This window comes from Haliaeetus leucocephalus, unplaced genomic scaffold (genome assembly GCF_000737465.1).
Source record: "Haliaeetus leucocephalus isolate CR32 unplaced genomic scaffold, Haliaeetus_leucocephalus-4.0 Scaffold964, whole genome shotgun sequence".
Classification (NCBI taxonomy): Eukaryota; Metazoa; Chordata; class Aves; order Accipitriformes; family Accipitridae; genus Haliaeetus; species Haliaeetus leucocephalus.
Genome location: NW_010973400.1, coordinates 3,965,059 through 3,981,708, shown reverse-complemented (window position 1 = coordinate 3,981,708; position 16,650 = coordinate 3,965,059). Strand labels below are relative to the sequence as shown.

At 45.2% G+C, this 16,650-nt stretch overlaps 1 protein-coding gene across 1 annotated transcript; it reads left to right on the top strand.

Moving 5' to 3' along the window:
* Positions 1–3,337: 3,337 nt before the first annotated feature.
* On the top strand, positions 3,338–14,706 carry SLC25A27 (solute carrier family 25, member 27). Its single transcript, XM_010584293.1, has 9 exons — positions 3,338–3,440; positions 4,960–5,154; positions 5,931–6,015; positions 7,883–8,005; positions 9,703–9,815; positions 11,982–12,066; positions 12,744–12,836; positions 13,176–13,278; positions 14,635–14,706. The coding sequence occupies exons 1-9, from the start codon at positions 3,338–3,340 to the stop codon at positions 14,704–14,706; spliced, it is 972 nt and encodes a 323-aa protein (XP_010582595.1).
* Positions 14,707–16,650: the final 1,944 nt, after the last annotated feature.

The following is a 16,650-nucleotide window of genomic DNA, read 5'->3' as shown; positions in this document are numbered from 1 at the left end:
AGCCTTTCTAGCTCTTCATCTGTTTGCTCCATAGACAAGCATCCAGCTGTACATCACATCTTACATGTCTCCCTTTACTCAAATACCACCTTCACACCTGTGTTTCCTTTTTCATCAGTCTCAGCCTCTCTGGCTCTGCCCCCAAAACTGTTTCCCCATGTCCTTCCTCCTGAACCCTACCTAGTTCTCTCCCATTCTCTTTGTACCTGTGCTCCCAGATCTCACCAGAATAAAACCACGCTGGTGCCTGAGTAAGAGATAGACCTGAACTGTGCTTGAACTTGTCCTCATGTATATTTTTATAAAATGTCAATAAGTACTAACCCAGAAGCCTTACCCACTCACTAGCTTTATGTGTTTTACTAGGAGAAGGTTATAGTTCTTTGCTACTATATTTTGTAAGACCGTAGCATGGGAACACCACACTGTTTGTATGGTGCACAATTTGTACATCAGTTTGTACAAACATGATTATTCTATTAAAAGTGTCTCCCTTCCTATACAGGAATAGCTGCACAGACAGGAACCTTTGTACCTGTGAACAGACAGTACAGTAAAAGTAGCACAGCAGAAACACACCTGATGGTAGGAGGTTAAGAGCTGTGAAAAACAGTTCTGTGGCCTTCATTAAACAGTCATGCTGAAATACATTGGGATGTTATCTATGCTGGTCATAGGTGCAGAAGCCCAAATGTGTGAACTGTGACAAGTAGGATGTGGATCTCCATTTCACAAACTGTCTGGAAGAAACAGAGAAATCACTTTTAACTGTGATATTACTACACTTCTGTGTTTAGCTATCACAGCCATTTGTATGTGTATTTCCTGGTTTTATTCTACCCATTAAATTCTTTCTTTTCCTACAAAGGGTTAAAGTGATAAGAGAGCTAAAGGCCTTGTAATATTGGAGTATACTTTCATTACACACACAGCCTGATTAGTGAGTTTAACGTGATCTATGTATACGGGTACGACAAGCCCTTAAGCCTCTGTGAGGAAGGCCTTTTGTGTTTGGTTTGGACATTTTTTGTTTGTTTGTTTAGCTTCTGCTTCTGGGGCACAATTTGGTGAAGGACACAAGACACTACTGAAAGGCACTATTGGGAGGAGGACACAATCAGTATGATGGTGTGATAGTCTTTCCTCAGACTAGGTCCTAGTCCTGGGCAGATAACAGTTAATGGTCTTTCCAATGTAAACTAACACAGTCACCACTGAGGAAAGCAGGTGAGAGGACCGGGGCAGTTTGGCTGCCTCTCTCTGGCAGCACACAGCCCTCCCAGACCCTTGCTGCTGTGTTTCCACCGCATCTGAAGTCCACACTCCCTCCCTGCATATGCAGCCTTTGATCAAACTGGCTTTGGACAGAAACCAGAAAATGCTGTCTCACTGAAAACTGAAATAAATAAATAGGAAGGGTCCTCTCTGCTGGAGCTGTGTCCCTCAGGATCCGGGGATATATAAACTCCAGCTGTTTGATTGACCCCCGTGAGCACTAGCCCTTCTCTGCTCCACAAATGACAGAGCTGTCCACACAAGCGTCCGTCTCCAGGTCAGGGTCATTTCAAAGATCCTGTGGGAAGAGAAAATTCTTCCTCACTGCCATCCTCAAATCAGTCTGGTTTAATAAAGAACTTATTTCCCCCAACTAAAAATGACCACGGAGCTGCTCTCTCCATAGGATGCCGCAGTGTTATGGGGTTTATTTTCAGGAGGGATCTAGTTGTTGTTTTCCACCCCCTAAAGCATGGTTATAGAGAAGACAGAGTGAGACTGTCCCCAGAGGTGTACATCTAAGGGATGAGAGGCAACGGACATAAGATGCAATGTGGGAAATTCTGACCAAATATAAGGAAAAAATGTTCACAAAGCGGTTAAGCACCAGAGCAGGCTGCAGTTGTGAAATCCCCATCCTTGGAGGTTTTCAGAAGGTGACCAAACCAAGACCCTGGGTGACCTGATGTAACTCTGAAGCTATCCCTGCTCTGAGCAGAGGATTGTACTAGATGACCCCTAGAGGTCCTCTCCAACCTAAGTTATGAATCAATAATATACAGGCTGATAGTGGTACAAGCTGACCCAAGCCCAGAGAATAGCTATGGAGGGAGGCACAAAAGTGCCAACAGCAGATTGCATAAACCGTCTAGAATAAGGCTCTGAACCACTCGTACCCTCACTGCAACCAGGCAGGTTTGCATTAAATAGCAATGTGCCTTCTTCCCATTTTAATCAGGGGTTTGTTGGTAGTTTGTTTTATCGCTGCATGAATTCTAATGCATTCTAACCCAAAGAAGGATCCAATTTAATACTGATTACTGGTGACTGATGAGATAAATTCATCTGACTTTAGCTGAATATTTCACCTGCGTTGTGCCCTTCATTTGTCTGAATCATCGTGACCGGGACTGCACACCAAAATGTTAGGCAGTCAGACAGGAGTGTGCGGAGGTGTTCTGGGATAAGTTTCTGTGACCTAAAAAACCCTCAAATCCTCAGCATGAGGGTTAGTGATTAATGGCTAATGATTAACTTAGTGATTCAGCTGAGCCTTAATGATAAATGAAAAGCTTCTCTCGAACAGTGCATGCCTTACCCTTTTTTACGTGATGAGAACCTAAATATGCCTACAGTAATTTAAGAAAAATTAGGACTGGCACGCAATTAACAGGGCTTCAGCAATCAGCCAGGAAAAGCTTTAAACTTTTCACATACAGGGCTTTGGGCAGAGATTGGCTTCTGTCTTCCCAGGTTTCCGTGCCCCTTGCTCAAGGTGCACTGCTCTGGCCTAATCCCCAGGAGACGTGAATTGCTGCAAGCACTGCAGCTCGGCATGTAGCTCTCACTAATGCAGCTTTCGTTAAACCAGATCTGCATTGATTCATCCATCTCGGATGCGTGTGCAGCTGTTTGATGTGGGGACGCAGTTTGGGGCTCCCCTGTCAGTGCCAGCACCCCATAAAGCAAACAGACACCACACGTGTTCTCATAACCTTGAGGTCTCATTAATCTTTTTTTTTTTTTTTTTTTTTAACATAGATAATGGGCAAAATTGCATGTGTGACTGTACCTGCACTGCTGGCTCGCCGGCAGAGGTGGTGACAGACTACATTTCCCAGGAGCCTGTTACGCAGGAGTCTCTTGTGTCACTGCACAAGGACCTCGCAGCTCTGCAGGAGGCACTTGGGCTGCTGCGGCTCCTGGTGCTGGCACTGGAGAAACATGACCTTCAGCAATTTGCCTCCTAAACGACCCAGAACAGAGCTGAGCTAGGGTCTGCTTTTGCTCCAGACCTTCCTCGCAAGGTGGCTGGTTAACCTTGTTTCATGTTAGACGCTGGATGTCACCCGCGGAAGAAGAGAAGAGCTTACCTCTTTCGGAGAGATGGCCCCGAGCCAGCAAATTCGCTCTGTCCGCCTGTGCAGCGGCTGTGGCAGAACTAGGTACAACTCACCCTGATTTTCTGAGAGGGAAGGGGGTCAAAATTTACTTATGGGGGGCAGGGGGAACTTCAGTCACCAGACGCCGCATTCCTCAGTGTTCGCTCTGGCTTTTCTGCTCCAGCAAATCTGTTCGTTCCACTCTGCTTGTTGTGACTTTTCAATAATTTAACCCTTGCAAGCGTTTTATGCTGCCTGACTGTGGCTGGAGGGAGGGGTTTTTCAGGTTGAAATCTCCGTCTCTGAGACCGAAGGGCTGCAGTCATTAACACAGAGCAGTTGTGACTAAATTAAGCTTTGTGCTTGCTGGGTTTCTGGAAGAAGACTGAGGAGGCAGGACAATCTGTTGCCTAAGTTAGTAGCAAGGGGCTGACTTCTTCAGGAATTTGCTTTTCAACGTTAATGCAGATTAATCAAAGAAAAATTGAACCTTACATTGCTGGTTACAGTGGAGATGTCTGTAAAAATGGAGTGTAGTAAACTGCTTGCTGAAATGCATGGAAAGAAGCACCCCAGCATCTGCGTAGTACTACTTTGTGATCAGTAACTGATTTGGAATTTCTTAGCATATCCTATATAATTTCTACAAGCTCTTCTTACAGGCATGTCTGTTGCATTGCTCTAATAATTTGCAACTTCCCAATCTTTGCTATTCTTTAAACATGAATACCAAACTTAATGCACAAATAGACCGTAAATCTGCTGAGGCTTTGAGCGGTGACTGCATTCCCCTAGTATCTCTGAGTCCTGCTCTGGAATGACCATGTAGCATGGTGTGTCGCAGAGGTATTGAACCAAACACAACCCCTGCTCCTGGGCACTCACCGCCTGGGAAGGTCCATCACCCAGTGAGACGCTCTTGGCCTGGAACTGAAATTAGGGGCAGCAGATATGTATCCACACAGTTTCAGGAGCAGCCCTGGGAAGCTGAGATCGAGTTGGACCACCTTCCCTAGCCACCAATTATTTCAGTAAGAGAAATAGCAGGCTAAACATAATTTTTGTGTCTGCATCAGAAAAGCAGCATGGTTTAGGGTGGTTTGTAGGATAGATGCTCACCTGCATGTGTGTCTGCGTTACGACAGCCACTGTGGGGTTGTTCTTGCTGTAACGTGTGCTGCCACTATGCTGGGCAGAATTGGAGAGGCCACACGCTCGATAAGAGATGTGACTGATCTTTATTCTGTGAGAGTAACTGGAACAGGATTTTTAATCCAGAGTCTCTTGGAAAGTACACGTATTGTATAACAAATCTGCAAAAGGAAATAAGGGAGAAAGACTTGGTGTTTCACAAGGATGTATTTTGGTTACCCATGCCCAGAGCCACTTTTAAGAGATCTGGACGTGCATCTCCTGTTCTCCATGAATCACCTGCACACTCGTTGGGTATAGTCCCTGCTGGTGCTTACACAGACCCCTTGGCTGCCTGGCAGGGGGGACTGTGGCACGAACGGCAGCAGCGTGGTAGGTTTCCCCACAGCTGCACTTGCGTTCACATTTGTTCCCTGCTCTTTCCCTTCAGTGACGTTTCCCCTGGATCTCACGAAAACTCGACTGCAGGTCCAAGGTGAAGCTGCCGTTCATCGCAATGGAGCGGCTGCCGCCGGCCAGGCGGTCGCTTACCGCGGGATGCTACGCACCGCGGCTGGCATTGTGCAAGAGGAGGGCGTACGAAAGCTCTGGCAAGGAGCCACACCAGCCGTCTACCGCCACATAGGTGACTATCTGCTCATGGTGGGACAAGTTTGGGTCCTGCCTTCTGTGGCCAACAGCCTGTTGGAGTGAGCTTGCCTTATCTGCTTGTACTTTAAATATATCTGTGAGGACTTCTTCAGTCTACCCTGCAACCCCACTTCAAAATATATGGGATTCTGGCTCAATGTCGTCTCTTCCCTCTCTTGCCTGTTCCTTCACAGCCTTATTCTGGCTTCTGGGAAAACAAAATATAATTTCCCTGCCGTCTTTGCAGGAAGGTCTTCAGCTCAAGCAGGCACTCAGAGTCCTCAGAACAATAAATATCTGTTATTTGAGGGAAGTGGGGATGAGCTGGGAAAAAAAGATAAGGTTGCAAGCACTAGGATGAAGAAACACATTAGTGGTTTGGCCACAGGTAACAGCTTTCTATGTTTTATTCGGAAATATGGTCACAGCAACAAACCTCAAAAGCACTTGTAGGAGGTTTTGTGCTTGGCACCGGTTAAGAGGGAAGCAATGTTGTTGTGTATCTTTAGTGTGCAGGCATAAGCCATGCTCATGGCTTATCTCTCATGGCTCAGCCAGAGAGATTCTCTGATGCTAAAAAGTTCTGGCTCTAGCATTGCTACCAGGCAGCCCCCTCGCTTTCCCCATTTTGATGGTGAATGCGAGAGCAGTGACGAGCTGACCCAGGCAAGCTCTGGAGCGTTTTATAACCAATCTCTTGGCCTTTCTATCACAGCATGACCTCCAGAAATGGCAGACCCAAGAATTGTCTCCTGCTTTTGTTTTCCACAGTGTACTCTGGCGTTCGCATGGTTGTGTATGAACATCTCCGTGACTCCGTGCTTGGCAGGTCTGAGGATGAAAGCTTTCCTTTCTGGTAATGTTGCATATTTATGCTTTTGCCTGTTTGGGGATTGTCCTTACTGTAGGAATCCTGCAGCCCTAAAAGCTGTCTTTTCCTCATGGCTCGCCTATCCTAAAGAGGGTAAATATAAAGCAGGGGTTTAAGCACTGACACGGACTTTCTGATTTTAGTTTCAGGGCAGTATCTTTTCATTCAGCTGTGAAGAGGACTAAGAAATATTGTAATAAGTGTCTCAGGGGCTTAACTAGGACCAATAAAGATACTCTGCTAAAGAGATGGAGAAACGTGATAAACTGCATGGATAGGAGCAGCTGTCCTGGGCTGGCAGGGATTAGCCTGGATGAGAGTGGAGGCAGGGCAGCTTTACTGTGACTCAAGGTCTGCGATGTAGTGGCAGCTCTTTTATTTCTGCGTGGGCCAGGGGATATTGCGAAGTGCAGGTGAGTTGTGGCCAGCTGTACAGCTGCGTGTAATGGCTGCTGGAGAAGCTGTGAGCTATTGCACAAACCTGACACCGGCACGAGTAACCGTGACTAATCCTACAGCTGCCTGGATAATGCAAAACAGAGGTTCAGCTGAGCCAAGCTGGACTTGCAGCTTGCGCCCTGCTCAGCTACGAGGTCACCCGAGAGCTTGATTATCCACATGGGGTGAGGATACATTTCCAAAGGTATGATGGACATCTCAAATATCCTCTGGAGCTCTGCAGAAAAGAAGTGAGGGGTGGTACATCTCAGATTTCCAGCTGCTGAAGGGATGGGTGCTGCTAGGTGTTGTGCAGCAGCAGTATAGCAACGCTTGCCTGGTTTGCTGCTTGTCATACTGCCTGGGTAAGAAGTTATTATGCCATTGGATTATAAGCAAGGGGAATAGGAATGTTTGCTAATTCTGGTGGTGTATCTTAGCCCGAGAGAAGGAAATTTCCTGGCTACTGAAGAGGCAGATCATGAAGGAAAAAAAGCTGTTTTGTTCATGTGTGTATGACAGATGTCAGCCTAAGTTAAATCTGTGCATCCTTCCTGAGGAGACAAATGATCCCCATAAAAAGCAAACCCAAAGTCTTTGTTTTGCAAGTTTAATTTAGCAACAGTTAAATCTCACTCAGTCTCTTTTTTGACAATGCAAGCGGCATACAGCCACAGAATTAAGTCTCTGCCTGTGGGGAATGAGCAGATTTTTATAGAAGTTTTGCAAAACTTGGTTATTTCTAATTGTCAAATCTTTACTGTTAAAATGTCGGTCACGTACCTTTATAATCATACACTTTATCACATCCAATCAAGTATTTTACTCCAAAATCAAATCTTGGGTCCAAAATGTAACCGGTTTTAGGATGGGATTTATAAAACCTAATACAAAATACTTGTCATGCCTGGTGCTATGGGTAGGGGGAACTATGGATAATACTGAAATTTCTGGTTCTTCTAAAATAAGTAGAACCAGAATATTAACACAACTCATCTAGTAGCGATGGGAGATAAAGAAAAGTTTTATATATCAGCAAGCAGTTTAGAATTTCTGACTGGCATTCAGTAGCACCATCCCTTACTTGTGTACCTTGCCATCCTGCCTTTAAACCTCAAGCGAGGAGCATAATGTAACCTGGAGACAAAGCAGAGCATCTTGGTGACATATAATAACTTGATTTTTTTTCCCAGATAAGTTTTAACCCTTTCTTAAAATTGACAGAAGTATTACTGACTACCTTAACTACCTGCAGTTGCCACAATTATTACCTTAACTTTGGCTGTTAGTATAAGGAATAATAATTTATACTTGTTTCACCTGGGTTGTGCTGCTGAACTCTTCAGCTCAGGCACTGCAATTTGTGAAGATTTTCACTGTACTCTGGAGCACATTTTTTCTCCCTGTTTGGCAGGAAAGCTGTAGTCGGAGGGATGTCTGCGGGCGCCATCGGACAGTTTTTCGCCAGCCCAACTGATCTGGTGAAGGTGCAGATGCAGATGGAAGGAAAAAGGAAGTTGGAAGGAAAGCCGTTACGGTCAGTTCCTCTTGAAGCTGGTGGTTTTTTCCTGTTAATGATTACTGTTTGGCCAAGGATGTGGTTCCCTCTGTTTTCTGCAACCCTCTCTCCCGAGCTGCTGGGAGCCCTTTTGGGGGTAGAGCAGTGCCTGAGAGGCATGCAACGGCTCTGGGCAGCGGAGAGGGTGGGGGATCCGAGACTTCCTCCTTATTCCATTTATACTCACCTTCCTTATTCTGATTGTCGTGGTTTAAGCCCAACCAGTAACAAAGCACCACAAAGCCGCTCACTCACTCCTCCCGCCCCCCAGCCCCTGGTGGGATGAGGAGGAGAAAATATAAAGAGAAGCTCGTGGGTTCAGACAAGGACAGGGAGGGATCACTCACCACTTATGGTCACGGGCAAAAGACAGACTCAACTTGGGGAAAAACCAAAATCAATTTGATTTACTAACAATCAAATCAAAACAAGGATAATGAGAAGTAAACCCAAATCTTAAAAACACTTTCCCCCCACCCCTCCCTTCTCCCGGGCTTAACTTTACTCCAGGTTTTCTCTACCTCCTTCCCTCCAGCAGCGCAGGGGGACGGGGAATGGGGTTTGGGGTCAGTTCCTCACACGTTGTCTCTGCCGCTCCTTTCTCCTCAGGGGGAGGACTCCTCACTCCTCCCCTGCTCCACTGTGGGTCCCTCCCGCGGGCTGCAGTCCTTCAGTCACAGCCTGCTCCAGCGCGGGCTTCCCCATGGAGTCCTGGCCATCCTGGGGGGCATCCCTCCCCCTGCTTCGGCATGGGCTCCTCTATCCCCGGGCTGCAGGTGGGCATCTGCTCCCCCGCTCCCCTCCATGGCTGGGGGGGACAGCCTGCTGCCTCACCGTGGGCTGCAGGGGCATCCCCTCTTCCCCTGCTCCTCCTCCCCTTTTTCTTCACTGACCTCGGTATCTGCAGAGGGGTTCCTCTCACATTCCAATCCCCCCACTCACTGCAGGTTCCCCTTCTTAAATCTGTTCTCCCAGAGGTGCTACCACCATCACTGAGAGGCTTGGCCTTGGCCAGTGGTGGGTCCGACTTGGAGCTGAGGGAGCTTCTGGCAGCTTCTCACAGAAGCCACCTCTGTAGCCCCCTCCCCTGCTACCAAACCCCCACCACACAAACCCAAAACACTGATGTATTGGTCCCAGAGACCACAAACCCTCACACATCCCACATGTACAGCATGTCTGTGCCAGCACTCTGCTGGGGGAGGGAAGGATGATTTCTGAAGAAGGGAAGCTGGAAGAAAAGATGGGGGAAATAGCTCGTGCAGGATGCCCAGGCGCAGGGAAGGGCTGGGTCACCTCCAGACAGCAGGGCTAGAGACCCTCCTGCAGATACCAGGACACACTGCTCTTTGCATCCGAAACTGCTGGCATCCTTTTGCATCTCGTACATTTAGCATTGCAACCCAGCTGTGAGATCAAAGGGTCGTCTGTCATTAGCAACCAGATTGCTGCTTACCACGGCAACCGTTATGTTTGGTAAAATATTGTGGCATGAAAGTGAAAGATGGATCCAAAAATGGATCAAAAAATGGATCAAAAAATGGATCTGGAGGGCCAGATCCTTGCAGGTATAAATCACCTTTCCTATGTGAGGACCTGGTGCAGCGAAACACTGGAATATGCAAAGATTTCTCCATAGCTGGGCTCTCTACCTACTAGTTGCGTATTGATTTCAGGTTTCGAGGAGTGCACCACGCGTTCATGAAGATCCTGTCTGAAGGAGGAATACGGGGGCTTTGGGCTGGATGGGTGCCAAATGTCCAGAGAGCTGCCCTGGTGAACATGGGAGGTAAATTTCATAATTTGGGTCTCCAGCGCTTAAGGCTGCATCTAAGCTTTAAGAAAGGAGAGGTCAGCTACTCCCCTGGTCTTCATCTCTTGGTTATCTACACTGGGCATCTGTTTGAAGTGTACTGCAGGTGACTGCCACCTTGAGCATTTTGTTCCTGTGGAAATCAAGTTGCTTAAAAGTAACACTTTGTGCCTGAGGGATGGTGAGCTGGGAGCTGAGGGGGTCCCATGGCCAGCAGAGCAGGGACCTCACCAGCCATGACCCAGCTCCCTGGTGCCCGATCAAGGTGAGCAGGGCAGAGCCAGTGAAGGCAGCCAGGTTCCACCGAGATCCAGATCCTCAGGAAAGCGTGTGATGATGAGGCAGGTCTGAGGCCAAGCCAGGAGGCTGAGCCAGCATGACTGGTGAGGGTCACCAGGGTCAGACACAGCTCAGTGACCACCAGCAGGTCTGTGGTGATAAGAAAGGTCCAAGGCTGAGCTAGGGAGATGGTCCATCGGTCAGTGTCCAGATCAACAAGGTCCACAGCCCATGCATGGTGTGATGGAGCCACAGACTGGTGCACCTACAGTATAGTTCAGGCAGGGACTGAGGGCTGTAAGTTGAAGTGGCTGCCCGAGCGGTTGGCTGATCCAAGCACTCAGTCCATCCACATACAGATGGAGCTTTCCTGTGCCTCTCCAAAACTGCTGGGATATGTTGAACAGTCTTTGCTCTCCTTCCTGAGGTTCTGTTTATCATAGAATCATATCACAGAATCACCCCTTGCACTAGACCGGGATGCTCAAAGCCCCAGCCAACCTGGCTTTGAACACTTCCAGGGATGGGGCAAAGAGTTGCGGTCAACGGCTTGATGTCCAAGAGGAGAGCAGTGATGAGTGGCATTCCTCAGGGGTTGGTATTGGGACCGGTGCTGTTTAATGTCTAGTGTCCCTGCCCATGGGATGATCTTTAGGTCCCTTCCGACTCAAACCATTCTATGATTCTATGATGAGTGTGACCATCCAGCCAATTCCTTATCCACTGAGTGGTCTGTCCGTCAAGTCCATGTCTCTTCCATTTAGAGACAAGGATGTCATGCAGGACAGTGTCAAACGCTTTACACAAGTCGAGGTAGATGACATCAGTTGCTCGACATTATAAAGTTGCTTCCTTTATAAAGTAAGGAGGGAGATGTCTTTGGGACCAAAAGACATTGCCCGTGGGTGCCCACCATAAACACTTGCTCTGTGCTTGGTGGCACATATTATAACACTGCCTTGGCAATTTTTTATTTTGCATGTTTCAATTTCTTTGGCATGATGGTTACTAATTTCTACGTCATTCAGCACAGGGATATGTTAGCAGCATGACCAAAAAATACCTTGGAAGATAGAAAATCAGAGGTGGTGTAAGCTTACACCTTGCTAAGCAGCAGTAAAGGAATCACTGGATGGATAATGTTTGCAGCAGGAGCTGTTAAATAAGGGCTATAGAATGACTATTAACTAAGGTATGTATCTCCATACAAAATGTTAACGTGCAGTCTCTGCATGTAAACTTAAAGAAGCAAACTATTTTACAAGTGGTGGATCATCTGCACTGGATATGTTTGGGCTGTAAAGCACTATAAAGTGCTGGAAGGGTCATCCTGGTTAGCAGGCTGAGCTCTTAAGTTTTAAGGTCAGGACATTGGAAATGTAACCCAGATTTGCTATTAACTTTCAGATCACTGCTTTTATTCAGATGCACAGATGCTGTAACTCATGTCTGCTTTCCGAAGAACATAACTTCCATAACATCATCTACTTTTTTTGTCTAACATTTCTAACATTTTTATAACACTTGCACAGAAGCGGGAGAGGTAGAACCATCCTTATTGTGATGTTTCTGGGTTTGGTTAATGAGTTATTTTGCAGAATTTTCCATTTGGGATCCATTTTATCATTCGTAGGGTAAATCAGAGGAGACGGTAGCAGAAGGGAGCACATACTCACAAGTCTAACAACTGGACCTAGGTGCCACAACTGCCATCAGAAACTGGGGGCAGAGTGCTAGCTCTGCCAATGGGAGGAGCTGCACTGGAAATTTAGGTCTTGCCAAGCCTCCATCCTGTCAGTGATGAACAGCACAGACGACATTTACTTCTGACAATGCTGTTTTTTCTCATTATCCTCTTTACAGATCTGACCACTTACGACTCGGTGAAACACTTTTTGCTCCTGAACACGCCACTTGTGGACAATAGTGTGACTCACAGTGTTGCCAGGTGCCGTATTCTGCAATTACCCCTTTTCCGCTGCGGAGCATTTCCAGCCTCACTGTCTTGATCTGCCTCTCTGTGCCAGCAGAAGCCCCTATTCTTTGGTCATGATACTGCTGATAAAATGCACCTTTATAACTACTTTTTTTTTTTTTGCCTGAGAGGACATCTTTGTACAAAAGACACAAGACAAAGGATGCAACCATTGCTACAAAACTGCCCGCACTAGAAGTGCCTTGCTGATGCATTTAAACACCTCACACATCTGTGAGAGCACAGGAATTTTCGGTTTTCTAGAATTGGTACTATTTTATCTAACCTAGTTTTAATTTTAGTAAACCGTAGGAATGAGCAATATAAACTCTGCAGAACAACCTCTATTACTGCTTCAAATTATGATGAAATCTGCTTTATGTAAACAGTATCATAAATTTCCTATTGTGGGTCCTTTATCCCTGCCTCAGAACTGCACACAGAGGTGAGGGAAGCTGGTGCTGGGAGGACATCTGAGCAAGAGCAATACCAGCAAGCCTCCTCCCAAATCAAGTTTATGTTAAGTTATGAGGTATTAGTCATGACTTTATGATAACTGTTTTAATGTATTATATATAACTGGAACCATGATGCTTAAATTGTCATGATCAATCTTAGTTTCTTCTTTAAGTATCTGTTGCTGCTGACAGTTGCTGTTCTGGCCTGGTAGCTGCTGTTCTGGGAACTCCTGCTGACGTGGTCAAAACCCGGATAATGAACCAGCCGAGAGATAAGCAGGGAAGGTACAGACACTTCAGAGACCAACTTCTCAGTAGAGAATTGAAACTCTGAGTCTCACTGATTTCACTGGGAGTGAAGTGCTAAGTCTCTAATTTGCTCTTTATCTTTCTGATGTTAATTTCATTGTTTTAGTTTTGCATGTCCAGGGAGGTTTGTTGTGATGACCACCCAAGCATACCCAGTTACTTAGTGGATTTCAGTTCTGATGAGACTCCAGTGAGCTTACAAGAGCTCTTGCTTGTACAAATTCACCTCATTATTTTTCGGGGGTGTGTGGTTTGGTTTTTTTAAATTGTGTATTTGTAATCCTAACAGTATTTGTTCTCCTTGCACACTGGCAGAGGTCTGCTGTATAAGTCTTCCACGGACTGCTTGATTCAAACTGTACAGGGTGAAGGGTTTATGTCTCTATACAAAGGCTTTATACCAACCTGGATGCGAATGGTAAGTGCTTTTTAACTCTCTTTACAAGACAGTTGAACAATGTAGCATTAAAATGTAAGGAGTTCTCTCTGTGTCAACAATTTTCCAAAACTATTTGGGTGTCTCAATTTATTTAATTGCAGTTAGCATAGTTGAATGTAGTACACAATTGCATGCAGTGTCACTTCCCCCACCTTGCCTCCTGCATCTCTTCAACTTGGAAAATGCTGTCCTGCTTAGTGATTTTCCTTGCTTTTTTTACAATTGCAGGCTCCCTCCTTTCTCCCTTCCTAAACTCTCCTTTGTTCCCTTCTTGCTCCCAGCCCTGGACTCCCTTTGCATCCCTCTTACTTTCCTTCCTCCTCTCCTGATCTCAGAATTGCTTTATTACTGCTCCATCCCGGATCTCACTTTTGCCCCTCTTGTATTCAGGCTAGCGGCTGTCTCCTGCATACTGCTGGGCCGTTAAAGCTATACCTGTACAATTAAGCCAAGCAGCAGCTGGAGGCTGGGAACTGGAACTTGGCTGTCTAGACTGTTAGTTTGGGCAAGGGACAATTCCCAATAGCAAATTTAGATGTGACTTTTTTTTTTTTAAATTTAAATCTCCAAGAATTTAACAGTATGGTTACATCTAGACTCTGTCAGCTGGCTTCAAGGTCTTGACACTGTTTAATTTACCAGACTGAGCACTAAGATCGAAGGCAAAAGCCTCCCTTCTCTAATTTAACTGAGCACAACAGTGGTCACAGTTGTAGGAAGGTTCTGCTCAGTTGCTCAGTCCCCGTGTCCCTGAGCGGGAGCACATTCAGTACTGACGGGGTCTTTGCCAGTTTACTACTAAGCTAAAAATTTCCATGGAGCATATGCCAACTTAAATTTCCCAAAGGCTTGTAATTTTGGGGATGTTTAGTGGGTGTTTCAGAGGAGCAGGAAAAGGTGTTTCCTAGGCACAGGGCAGCCTTTTGCCAAACACCAATCTATTGCCAAAAAAAAAAAATTAGAGCGTCTCAACTAAATGGGTGCAGGATATAAATTTTATGCAAGGAGAACCGTGTAATTTTCTGATTAAAGTTTTACAACAAGTAAACCCTTTAAAATTTTTTTTAAAAAGCATTCAGCCTGAAGTAGTCCCCAAGGATGAAATATTTCAGGTCAAACATTTATGGGCTGGCAATCTGAAAAAAAAAGTTTTAGGTGTCTTGTGAATGACTGGGTAGCCCTAACCATATGCAATGCTATGATTTTTGTACGAAAGACATAATATGAGATTGAGCTTAAGAATATGATTCTTAAGAGGAGACAGTTTAACCTAGAGGGTTTATTTACTGGGTCACTTCTGTTTTAAACCTCTAACTTCAGTGTTTGCTTTCACAGGCTCCTTGGTCACTGGTATTCTGGCTTACATATGAACAAATCAGAAGGATCTGTGGAGTTAGTTCTTTTTAAAATCATGAAACCACTTCAATTTTCACAAAACAAAGAAGAATCGGAAAGCTTAATTCTCATTCCACAAGGCATCCCGACCCCACAGGGAACTAATGCATTTAGGAGATTGGCAGTAGGATCACATGTACAGGTTGCTGCCCCAAATCCAGTCCTTACTGCTTAGGAGTAGCCATGACTTAAGGATACTATTTGCTTGTCAGACTGCTGTATGAAATTTAAGTTATCCACAGGATAAAATTGTTACCATAATACTTCCACTGGCAGCCAGCATCAGCTTTCAGAAACAGTAAACAGAGGTAAAAAAAAATAAATTTACCAAGCAAGTAGAATATAATACTGTTTGCTTGTTTGGTAATAGAGATGGTTCCTATCGTTAAGGACAAGCACAGGTTGAACAATGCAGCACTGAACATCTTCTGTGGCTAAGCAGTGCATCAAATTATTTTGGAATTTTTGTTACTATTACATTTGCACACAAAGAACTACCTCTCATTAGTTTGATGCCTCAGCAGACCAGTCCTTAGTGCTAGGGAATGAAAAACATTAAAGCAGTTTAACTGATTTCAGATTTGCTTTACACAAAAGGTGGAAGCGTTTGTGTTCCTCTCACAGACTGCCTGACCTCTTCACTCAACCATTTGAGTAACATCCATGAGTGAAATGCAGTCCTGTTCCCAGGAAATCAAAAGCCTCGTTCACTCTTCCCCTCTTGAAGGGCTTGTAATACACATGCTATCCACAGGACCAAGCTGAACTACTTGTCCTGTGAGAGCCCCAGTGCTGACATGGCAGACTGGGTCATTAAGGTACCACTTTTCCATGGAAATACACACTCTGCCCATTTTAAATCTAGATGAAAATATAATGATCTCTTTGAAAACACAAACTGTTTGAATATGAGTGATTTATTTTTTTTTTACAACCTAAAGCCTTCCAGATTTCATAGGAAAGGGGACTGCTCTGTTTGTCACTAGGCTTATCTTCGGCAACCAGGAGGCAAAAATGCAGTATAAAAGCAATCATAATGTAGACAGAACAAAGCTGGCTTTTAGCAATATCTAGTAATGAAAAGACTGTACAAGACTTAGTTCTCCGAGTAAATACTCAGGATTTCTTCTAGACTAGTCTTTGCAGCTAGTATCTTCAATGTGCCCATTTCTGATTAAATACAGTTTGGGCATCTTCTTGGCTTGCACTTGTTCTTTTCGATTGTATTGTAGATCTGTTGTGGCTGCATGCATTTGGGTATGTGATTCCAGCCTGGAAAAAAATTCATCTCACCATTATTAGGGATTCAGAAGTTTTTGCTTAGAAATACTGTTATTTTTCTAGTTGTCGGCCTGAGAAACTACTCTGAGTTCTTTCCCACTTGCATACCATCACCAGTCAAAGCTGCTCCTTCAGTTAGTTACATCCTGAGTGGTCCTGCCTGCAATCCTGTTACTCAGATAACCCTGACGATGGATATGCAGAAGTACTTGATCTATTGAGTTAAAAAAAAAGTAATTTTAAAAGTCTTGTAGTGAAAAACTGTTTTAACTCTTAATAAAGCTCTTTTTTTTTGAGCGTGAAACACTAGAGATTTGTAACACTGCCAATTCCTAGCATTTTGTATTAAAAAACAAATAAACAATTTGAATAGCAACACTTGCCACTTTCTGCATTACTTCTTAGAGTTTTGTAATTCCAAACTTTTCAAACAGAAGTTTCTACCCTGTGAAGCACTTGGCCATATCAATTTCGATTTACCAGCTTCAGTTTCGGAAGCCAAGGGCTAGCCCGAGGACGGCACTGAGGTTCCTCGGCTGGCCTCTCCTGTGGCCCAAGAAAGGCTCGGTGAAGGCCCGGGCCTTCCTCTTCCTCACCCCACTGCTTCTGCCTATTCCTAAAGGCTAGAAGGCAGCCCCGCCAAAACCTCAAAGGTCTGCCTGGCAAAAGGGGGTC